We start from the raw sequence: 11,894 nt of genomic DNA, 5'->3' as shown, positions 1-11,894 counted from the left end.
ATATGTCTACAATAAAGCAAAACAAACAAAAATATTTTTACTATAAAAAGCGCTGTCAACCTGTTCATCACCTATTGGTTTCCAGGGGTTCAAGGTTAGGATAAAAGATAACTTTCGACGATATTCCAACTCGTGATATGCAGATTGGTAGACCGGCTCTATAACACCTGCACCAATCAATTGTCTTCAAGTATTTATAACGGTTGCGCAGCTACATATTCTCTATTTTGTTTACACGGCCGACAATCTATCACGACAAACTAAAAGGTCATGGAAGTTGTATATATAATAGATACAACGGTATATGTTGGTAGTTTTTTCTTTCACAAGTGCAGTGAGATATGTTACTATTCAAATCAAATTTTAGAACTTGCCCCGACTTGAAGCTTTACGTTATATGGAATTTTTTACGTATTACGAAGCAAAAACTTTGTATAACTTTTTTACGTTATCTGGTTTTTACATTGTAAGAGCAATACGTGATAGGAGCGTCTACTGTATGTTATCCAATCACATTCTAGTTTTGATATTGAGGATTATGAAAGGTCCCAACCAAAGCTTTCAACATGGGATCCTTTTCATCGATTGCCATGTGGCCACAGCTTAACCTGGTAGGACATTTATCCTCACAAACAAGTTTCGTTGGTAATCACTCTTGGCTCCGGACACAATCTTACAACAGGAGTGGGAGAAAGCTTTCTCTTTTAATATTCATTTTTGTTGGCTTATCATGATACTGGACATTTGCGTTATTGACAGCAATGAAGTATTTGTTTTCAACTTTGCACAGTGCTAAAACCATAGACAGCAATCATAACGTAACTCAATCATCGTATAATGGAAATAGCCATCAGAAATATGATGTCATGAGATTTGAATTCCATGCATGTGAAAAAGTTTTTTTTTCTTTTAGAATGTCTACTTGCTGCTATGTATCTATTTTAGTATGGTTTAAGGTAATTATTTAACAGAAATAAACCTGTTTTGCTTCATATGTAATATGCATAGTGTACACTGAAAACTATTTGTCTGACTGAATGACCATTCTGTGTGGATAGGTTAAAATCAAATGAATTTATGCACATACAGTATAATCAAATACATAAATCAATGTAGAAATAATATATAGTATGTAACGAATATAAAAGGCATCAATATATCTAACCAGTATTCTCTACCAACACATACTGACGTACCGCAAAATTATCTATTTGTATAAAGTAGATATCTGCTGCTCATGAATAGAAGGAATAAAAGTAATAAATAAAAACAATAATAGATGAATAGAGAGAATAAGAACAAAAGCATTCATTAACTGCACTGTTTTAGTTACAGTATGGACTGTGACCCTCGGACAATAGTTTACTTACAATCAATACCATCGATTTGTTTCATATACTATTGTTAGTATTGATTGTTTAAACCCCAATTGAGCTACTAGCATAGAGAACAAATCTGGTGCACACCAATGGAATAGAACAAAAACATTCAATATTTGGGTTGCTCTGCTTTGGATGAAGCGTGATCCTTAATTCAGGTGTGATGTAATTGTGCATCAGACCATTTCAAACTCACACACTGAAATGTATAAATTGGACCAGCCATAGCTCCTCATGAGAGCAGGAAAGTATTCATTTCCATACTGACACACAGTTCGCAGCTCCTTCTCAATGAAACGTAGATGATTGGTCAACCAGTTGAAACGCCATAGAAATATAAAGAATACAGTCAACAATATAAGATTAAACACAGCCGTTCCTAATTTGAGATAGCAGGTCTGCTCAAAGCTCCTCATCTTTGACTCAATCACTTCATGAATAGACTTGTATTCTGGACCCTCAACAGCTTCCCTAGCTATCTCGACAGCTTCAGTTTTGCCAGTAGATGAGAGAAGGCTATACAAAGATAGGCTGCCATCTTGGTCTTTGACCAGCATGCTGCCATCACTTGATATCACTACTCCATCAGATTTTTTGCAAACGCTGCCTATAATGTTATTAATGGTCGGTTTGATGGACATTCCCTGCTGCCCATTCTCGCTCATGGCTTTGATTTCCTTCAAGTCAATCATTTTGATCAACTCGCCCATCTTGAAAAGTATTAGATCTTGTCCCCAGTGAAACGCGTTACTAAAACATCCAATCTTCAATCGCTGGATGGGTTTTTTGTAGGAAATGGCGTCTATTGATTGCTCCATTGGAATCTCCCATAAGTGGTTATCTCTACGGTTGAGTAACCAGACACTGTTTTTGAAGATTGTCATTACGGCAGCATCGCCCAGTAGCTCGATTAGATGCTTGTCAGATCTTCCATGATTTGCAACTAGAAGCGTTGTACCATATGATGTAAAATGAATGATGCGTTCTTGTGGTATCTGTGCCCATACTGCTAGTCTACCACCTGGACACAATGCGATTCTTGTATAGATTGGCGGTTTTTTGGCACAAGACCATTTCCTAAGACACTTAGTATCTCGGTATACTTCTACAGACTGCTGAGTAATATTAACAGTGTATAGCTCCTTACCATTATGCGTCATATCGTCATAACATGAGTGCGCATCTCCAAAAAATAACATATTACCAGTCATGGCATTGATCTGCACTATACCATATGTACGGGACAAGTGTCCATAGAACACTCCTCCCAGTCCAGCACAAGCAACAACAAGATTACTAGGTATGTTTGTCAGTTTTCGTATGAAAAGTCTCTTTTCATGTTCTTTCTTTTCCTTGATCGGCCTTCCTCTTGATGGTAGGTTTTTCACCGCAGTTTTCCCCTTTTTGGGGATGGATTTCAGTTTCTCAGCTAGATGCGCTGCAAAGCGCAGAGTTGGCAGTTTACCCGTCTCCTGGAACTCAAAGGGCTGCCGGCACCATGGGCATAGGGGGAGCGCATGTGCTTTCTGTTTCTTCACAATATTCTGGAGACATGATTCACAAATGGGATGCTGACAGGGACACGGCAGGCTATGAAAGTCAGCACCACCATAGAAGGCTTCACTTTCACAAATGTCGCAGGTTAATAAATCTTCTTTCAACTTGTTTACTGCTTCTGCATTCATTTTTGACTGGTACCTGAAAACAACACAGATTGACAAGATCAGGGTTGGTGGGATCAAGGTTACAAAATTTCAAAGTAGTGCTGGCTAAATGAATCCACTGGTACTAAGAGGGATTTGGCGGTGTCTCTAATGTACATGTAAATGTACATGTAAGGGTGATTTTGAATGGCTAGTTTTGGCAACATTAAAAAAAGCACAACACAGGTCAACCAAATTGAACCACTAACTAGAATTTTTGTTAAATACAAGATATTTTGCTTTGGCTTACAGACTTAACAATAGGTTAACCTTATCTTGAGTGACCATGAAAATAGCAGGAGTATGAAGTCACGAGGAATAGAATTCCATACTATTAAGCGGAGTGGATTGCTCGAGTTCTGAAACAATGACAGTAGTAGATATTCTAGTATTACTGCTGGGAGACGAGTAAGCGAATCCTCCATGATGTACGGAAAAAATCAAAGGCAATTACTTCATAACGTACAAAGGATTTTAGCCACAAATCTGCAGATGTCCCTAAAACATACATTCGCCTGGGCCAATGATAAATACAAATAAAGCGCTAGTTTAACTACAGCGAGTTAAAATGCTGCTGCTGACTCATCTGGTCAACTTCTGACTTTTAGAGCCACTGATTGTGGTTTACCACAAACTACAGCCAGTGATGTCGTACATGATCGGCATCTCTAGATAGCGGCCATCTATTAAATAGAATGATTTTGGAATTGCACGCATTCAATTTGGGAGCAGTTGACATAATTCTGAGAGCTAAAATATATGCACAGCTACTCTTACATCTTCTCAGGAAAAAATTTATTGACATTAAAGACTGGTTCATACCGTTTAACTATATATCAGTTTTTTTCTTGGTGATTATTTGTTGATTATGCGGTTTCCGATGAAATCGTAAACCGATGTAAACCGATGACAACTGTTTTGCACTTTCTCAACAACTCACTCTCAACAACTCACAAAGGAGTTTCGCCGCAAATGTGCAGATGTCCCTAAACATCAGCAGATGCTAAGAGACATCTGCAGATTTTTAGGGACTGCACGCTGTAAACCGATGACACTGCCGAGGCAACACAGACATGTCAAGAAACATTGCAACTGTCAAACTTGCCCGATATTTCGTCGAGCATCCTCGGCAATGGTGATTGGCTGTCATGGATTTTTTAACTATTTCCCATGGTAGTTGCTGCGGGACTATTATTGCATTGTTTCAGCATATGCAGGTGGGTTTGTGATAGTGTGGACAATGTTACCACAAACGATCACCGATATATTGTGAGATTAGCGTCGACATACTGTGTGAACCAGCCGTATATGCCATTTTGGCAGAAAAATACGAAGCATGCCCGTAAAAATTTGTACACATATTAGTCATTTGTAATGGTGGAATTTTATATACTCATGCAACATTGCCTTAAAGCCTATTATTATTTCTGATTGATTTTTCTTACTTGCCAACTAGTACATGTAAAGCTGGAGTTGTGTTTTGACAATCTTAGACAATAGAGGCATGATCATTTTTGACACCTCTCAAATAAAGTATACCATTTCTTAAATGATTTTCCATGAAGGTTCCCTGAATCGATCCAACATTCAACTGATTACGAACAGTAACCTTAACCCGATGTCAAGTATTAATAACAGCCACAACTCCCATATAGCTCTCTTTAAACTCAAACCACTAAATTGTTAAATCTTGAAAAGGAGTGACTTATAACAGAGGAAAATGCTCTCTCAGAGATTTGTAACTAAACAGGAGTTGTCTGCACAAGTTTTTAGAAACTCATCTTTTTTATCGCAATTTGTTTATGTAGCGACAAGGAAATGTTTTTCTTCTTTCTTTTTTACTTTGATACGATAAATAGAAAGAGTTCTGGTAGCCATGATAGCAAGCTGATATACACCTTTCTCACGTATAAGACCCTGCTCTATAGCTAGCAAAAATGGTTAACTCGCGCACATTTTATTTTTATATGTTTTCAATGCTTTTTCATGCATCACAAAACCACTCTGTCAGAGCTGCCATTCCTTTGGTAGTTGCATACCAATCAATTAGAAGTTATAACACGTGGCTACAAGTGATTTTCTTTGAACATATGGAAATCTATGTACAAAGACATGTATAAAGTAGACTCACAGCCCAATAAACTACATACCTTACAAGTTCAGTGATTTATCAAGTATATTTATATGAAACTTTGATCTATTCCAAATCCAATACGCTGTGAGAAAGCAGTGCTATTCAGCAATGAACGCACTCGTTCTTTGATGACATCACAAGTAACACATATCAATCACAATGTGAGACTATCAGATTACATTGAATACATCTATGTATATAAAATTAACAAAATTCATAGATAGTAAGAAATATCAGTACCTCTTTGCTGCTTTAGCCTTGGCTTCCCTAGTCACTACTGTTTTGAATAACACTGCAGCAAAAATCTTTGTCAGCTAGGGGAATTCCCTAATTATGTGATGGGCGGAGCTCTGTGTTGTTCTAACCTGGAGAAACTGCATCGTATACAGGGTATATACTGTCTGATATGTGAAACTACTACAGTACATCTAGCAAGTTATTGGTGTGGATCATTTTAGTAGGACGATCAATAGATCATTAGACCATAACGACCACGTACAACTTTTATTGTATTTCTAGGTAAATCAGACACCTTGATTCCGATTTTGTACTCAAAATAAAGATTAGTCCACTAACTTTCAAAGTCATGAAAGCTTTTTTAAAGCGTTTCAATATCCGTCTCAAAAACAACACAATCGTCATAACATAATATGTGACGTAAGCTAGCTTTTTAGGAACAGAAGCTAGGGATGTTTAGCCCGATTTAGACTGATAAAGATGGTTGTCTTAAAACCCATTATTATCTAAATTCAGCCTTCAAAATAATCTCAGTCTTTTCTGAAAGGTAGATAAGCTATTTAACATTGCATAATTAAAAATGAGCTCAAAAAAGTGCGATAACAATGCTAGCTTGTGATAACATCACGCTTTTTTGAGCTCATTTTTCTCGACGTTCAGCCTATTAAACATCCTGTAACAAGCTATATATGAGCAATTTTAAATAGTTTATCCACCTTTCATAAAAGACTGAAAAGATTTTGCTGGCTGAATTTAGATAATAATGGGTTTTACGACACGAGCCACTATCGTTCCAAATCGACTAAACATCCCTAACTTCCATTCATAAAAAGCTAGACCACGTCAGATATTTATGGGCGGACCTTCTTGTGCCGATTGTGTTGTTTTCGAGACCGATATTAAAACGCTGTAAAAAAGCCTTTATTACTTTGAAAGTTAGTGTATCAATCTTTATTTTGAGTACAAAATCGGAATCAGCGTGTCTGATTTACCTAGGAAATACAATAAAAGTTGTATGTGGCAATTATGGTTTAAAGAAGAACAAATTCATTAGAACATGGAGATGGTGTCAGACGAAAACTTGCGTCTATATAAGTTAAAAACTATATAACAATATCTATAAAAGGTTTGTGCTGGTTGATAATCATTCAGGGGTAAAATAAGATAAGTTTAACTACTCACTGGAGGTCATACTCAGCAGCTACTTTCTTAGGGTCAGTGTTAACCTAGTCGTCTCCACTATTTGTGGGGTGCATTTACTTGGTAGCCTGCCAGCTAAATTGCTAGACAAACTAAATTTCGCCGTACAGTTTGGAATTGCGTGCTTTGACTTACTCAGACAATAAATGACAAATAACACATGATAGCACCCGCCATCTTCATGATCTCTATAAAACTAGTGAGTGACATACTATGTTTTCATGACTCAGTTAAGTTGCAAGTCAAACGAGTTTGTTACTCGCAAATTTTTACCCAATGTTTCACACTTGCAAAAAATAGAAACGGCGCTTGGGAATGATTTGCAAGAAAATGCAGCGCAAGCTATTCCATTTTAAACATTTTCACACTTCAGTTGTTCGAATTTTGAAAACATGCTGCTAAGCAAGACAAGAGTGCGCCGCTGTGACCGCTGGCATAGAATTCCATATAGTTTTTAATCGGCAACACGCTAATGTCTACTGAAACAATTATTCCACAGTAATTCATTGTGCGCGCAATCCGAAACCTGTGTCATAGAAACATAATGAAAGAGTGTGATGCAGAATTGAGTGTGTACACTTACAGTTGTTACATGGTTGGTTTGGCACACAGTTTGCAGCAGGTCATTGAGTGCACTAGTGAAGAAAAAATATTTTTTTGGCGTGAATGGCTAACAACTGATGAAGGTCTCCCTGGAGTGTATGGCTTGCTACTGATTGAGACCAGTGTAGAGTTTTTACTCCTCTATATGCATGTACATGCGGGTTGTTTAAAGAAATATTTTGAAATTCTTTTGACTACATTCTGGCTAATCTTTATTTGAATTCGTATTTAGTAGTAGAATATAGTACTAAGAACACGGTGAAACCTGTAGTCAAAATTGCTATTAGATAAAATATAAATCTAAATATACAGTCAAACATGGATAACTCGAACTTCAAGGGACCGAGCAAAAGTGTTCGAATTATCAGAGCATTCAAGTTATCAGAGCACTGTCACAAGTCCATATATTTACTTATTTATTAGTAGATACATGTACATATACAAACTATAATATAAATCAAAAGCACAAATGGCTTGTTTCAAATTAAATGCTTCTAATGTAAAGTTTAAAAAGTTTTCATGAAAAAGTATAGAGATTTTTCTATCACTTGAGATTGGTTTGTTGTTTGAGGTGATGTTATTGCCAGGACGTTTCTCAGATTGACATTGGCAAAACTTGATCGTTGTTGAGATGCTCAAAAGAAAAGACATTTTTTTCTTTTGGGGTTTTACCCACGATCAATTTTGCCGTTTTTTCTTGAAGTTTATGCAGATTACTTTACTTTACCTGGGATTCGTTAAGAGCAACACTCCGAGGCAGTTCAATTAGAAGTTTTACGAGGTTTTACGGTACATTCTATATCACTCACGCTTTTTTAATAGATACTTATTGAATGTACACACGTATTCTGTGTTTAGGTCAAACGATGAATAGTTTTTTGTAGCTCAGACAACGTATACGTTTAATTACAACATTTTTAAGACGTTTTAAACATTCAACATTCCGACGTTGATTCAACACGGAATCAACGTCGGAAAACTATTCATCACGGGCTAGCCGAGTCACGCACTCAAGGATTTTCGCCACGCACATACAAAACAACATGCGATTTTTGTTTTGTATGTGCGTGGCGAAAATTCTTGCGCGCGTGACCCGGTTAGCCCGTGCTATTCATCGTATCGCTGTATAAATCAAATTTCACCAAACTTTTAGAAAAGTCGTTGACAAAAATATTTTGCCGATGGTGGTAATAACGACGCTTATGAATTACGAAAAGATGAAGTTTACCTCTATGGCTTTGAATAAAGTGATTTTCTAAAGCGAAAACAACCGTTTCGGTAGCTGTTGGGCAAAAAAACAGTTCGAATTACCAGTGTTGAATTCGAGTTATCTATAGCAATTTATCATTACGTGGGAACGGACCAAAGGAAATGTTCGAATTAACCATTTTTTCGAGCTATCCGTGGACGAGTTATCCATGTTTGACTGTATATATACTTATATCTAAATATAAAATATAAATTGCTATGCAAAATAAATTGTGCATACTCAGCAGGTAATAAGTTATGACAAGCCATATGAAATATAAACAATAGTACAACGATACATATGAAATATAATTGAAGTGTAATAATGAAAAAGTAAAATTACCTTTTCCTTCCTTAGACAACCACTGGCTGCTGAAGCTTACTGATTAGCAACTTGTGTTGTCAGGTTTGGGTTTTCGAATGAGGTAGCATAATGTATATTTGGTCATATCACGGCTAAATATGGGTATTAAATAATGGCTTGATGACATATTACATCATGCCTTTGTGGCCTACATTGAAGAAGTACGAAATTAGAGGCACGGCTGACTCTGAAACATTACAGTCACCTCTAGTGGGTCGCTCGAGGTAAAAAAATAGAATGATAAATTTACCAGTTTTGTAGATGGTCGCATGCCAATGTTGTTTATATTCACGACTACTGAATGCCCGGCGTTCGACAGGTATACCTAATAAAAAGTTTTTACATAGACAATTTATTTTTAATTGGCTAAGTTTCTTTGCCTAATGAGTTTGAGTAACTCAAGCTAGTAACTTAAGCTAGTCTAAGTCTTTGTTATAATAAGGTACTTGTCTGTGCTTTTGAGGCTAGTGTTAGGGAAAAATGATTGCATTAGAACATCTCATGCAGACATGATCTTCAAGCGTGTTAGCAAAGCGTGAAGCGTGCTATTTTAACTAATCAACATTAAAGAAGTAATGATATGCACAATTATTCAATAGTATGGCAAAAACAGTGTAGCATAGTGGTTGGCTTGATTGGCAGCAGAACTGGTGGTTCTGAGTTAAATGCCGGAGCAAAGTGGATTTTTGTTCCAACATTTTAATTGCTATAACTGGACACACAAATGGCAGACAAACAAACGCTGAGAGTTATATTTATAGATAGTAAAGCATTATAGTGCTGCTACATAATTACAACAGAAAACATGGAAAGGTGTATTCATCATCAACACCTAAGAGCTATGGACTTGATCAATGGCTTTATCAATCCTAATTGATAGATGTCCATAGAACTGCTAGTGGTTGCCATTCAAGAATGGCTTGGTCGCAACAATATGCAGTTAAACTAATGCAAAATTTGTAAATTCAATTCTGCTGTTTTGATTATCTCACAAATACTGTATATAGGCTACTCATTTATATGTCCATTTCATATATAAGTTGATAGGTATTTTAAGACAAAAAGTACATTACTATAAGCATCACTCCTGTACAATTTGACCCCGTTATTCCAGAATATTTTAGAATAATTATATCAAATCTGACTTGAGTTTTGGCATTCCAGTGTGAAAACATAACTTTCAAAATATAAAGCTTTTACGAAATGCAATAAATAGTTTTTTGACACGTTTTTAACGAAGTTAAAAACATGTCAAAAAACTACCACGGATGATGCGCTTACAGCATTATTTGTGCAATGACCGCACACTACAATGTGAGGTAAGTATTGCCTGTTCTCGATCATGTGTTTGCTACTCTGTGGCTAGTACACAAACAAAAAAGCCATCCGTATGTTTCGAGCGGTATTTATATATCAATGCCTATTTAAATGTACATGCGTTAGACTTTATTAGGAATTTACAGTTGTAAAATTTTGCTCAACATTTTCCTAACTACAGTATAGTACTTGTTAAATTCAAACCTGCCTTGGCAATACGTCTGGTGATGGGCAATGCTCAGAGGGTAATTTAGTAGTAATGAATTTCATCATCTTATGAGCCGATTAGCGAATGTCGGAGTTATCTGCACACGGTGAAGTGAGGCAGCAAAGAGTTACCGTGGAGTTAGTACCAAATAAGGTTATAACGAGGATTGTTCAAAGAGACAAAGGCTTCACGATGTCAGCGCTATTTGTGAATAGATGAAACTGAGACCAAACACTCATCCACTACTTCATTTTTACAACCATGCGCTTTCATGTCACAACAATCCATCTTTGAGTCTTTGGAAGTTTTGTGTAAAACTTAACACTCATGTATAAGTCAACCCTACGTTTTACCTTAAAATACTCTCCCAGAAATTCAACATTTACATGACTACATACAATAGGCTTAATATGTGTATTCAAAGATTTTCCCATGGTCAGAAGTTCTATTGTTAGAAGTTACATGTAAATGTATGCTTACGTCACCTTTTCTAATGAATATTTGTTGAAAGTGTGTTACTACACAAACCCAAAGCTTCTATCGGATATGCAGGTGTTATAAATACATCTCTAATAATAAATCCCACCTTGTCGTTGTGCATCTGTTAGACTGTATAAGCACATTTGCCTTCTTCTATCCGATACGCGGGCGTAATAAATGCATCTCTAGTAGTATTTGGGTTAGTAGTAGGCCTACTGTTAGTCTGTATAAGCACAATTTGTTTTCATATTTTTGGCTGATTTCATCCAATCTTCACACACATATGCTCTGTGCCTTCTGCCAGGTCGGCAAGAATATTTAGTTTCACAACTTCATCGCATACCTGAGAACCACCCTCTTAATTAAATACCCATTTGATTAGAAACTCCTAAATGTGCATGTGGATGTATTAATAACAATTACCTTCAGTGAATGTGCTCATTGATTGTTGTTGGGAAAGCAATATAGCAACTTGCTGATTGAGAATGAAAGAAATTGTGAACAACGACTGCCTAAATGCTAGTAGGTAATCAATACCTCTAAGGTTTAATAGAACTAAATATCAAAAATTTATTTACTTACTGAACATTACTGACTAGCTGCATGCATTGTGCTGCCTGTAGTGTGGAACAGCGCACTGATGCATTGCCCATCAGCATTTTGCTAACTCCCATACTCAAATATAAACTAGACCATTCATAGCAGAGCATTAGAATGACAAGCTGAAACATCCAGTATACATAGCGTGCCTCTCATGCTCTCCTTTCTTTAAACCAGAGAGGATCGGCAAAATAGCTTTCATGCCAAAAAACTAAAGCGCATGCAATGATCAATATTGTGAGAATGATGACGGATTGTCCTATCTTGACGTATGTAGTGATTGCCATTGACTTTACAGCTTCGGTTAGAGTCTCGTATTCTGGACCCCGAATAGCGTCACTAGAAATTAAAATGGGTTCAACATTGCTGGTCGAATGGAGAAATCTATATAGAGATAGACAGTCATTTTTTTCTGTGACCA

At 36.6% G+C, this 11,894-nt stretch overlaps 1 protein-coding gene across 1 annotated transcript; it reads right to left on the bottom strand.

Annotated features, from left to right (window-relative positions):
- Window positions 1-1,129: 1,129 nt before the first annotated feature.
- LOC137400487 (uncharacterized) lies at window positions 1,130-11,547 on the bottom strand. Its single transcript, XM_068086813.1, has 2 exons — window positions 11,456-11,547; window positions 1,130-3,077 (listed from the first exon to the last, which is right to left on the bottom strand). The coding sequence occupies exons 1-2, from the start codon at window positions 11,545-11,547 to the stop codon at window positions 1,556-1,558; spliced, it is 1,614 nt and encodes a 537-aa protein (XP_067942914.1). The 3' UTR covers window positions 1,130-1,555.
- Window positions 11,548-11,894: the final 347 nt, after the last annotated feature.

This window comes from Watersipora subatra, chromosome 7 (genome assembly GCF_963576615.1).
Source record: "Watersipora subatra chromosome 7, tzWatSuba1.1, whole genome shotgun sequence".
In the NCBI taxonomy this organism is placed as follows: domain Eukaryota; kingdom Metazoa; phylum Bryozoa; class Gymnolaemata; order Cheilostomatida; family Watersiporidae; genus Watersipora; species Watersipora subatra.
The sequence above is the reverse complement of the archived record's forward strand: the minus strand, read 5'-3'. Positions and strand labels throughout refer to the sequence as shown.

Coding starts and splice junctions, on each gene's coding strand:
- LOC137400487 (XM_068086813.1), bottom strand. CDS start 11,547: ATGGGAGTTAGCAAAATGCTGATGGGCAATGCATCAGTGCGCTGTTCC. Junction 3,078..11,455: donor CAGCTAGTCAGTAATGTTCA/GTAAGTAAATAA, acceptor TGTTGTTTTCAG/GTACCAGTCAAAAATGAATG.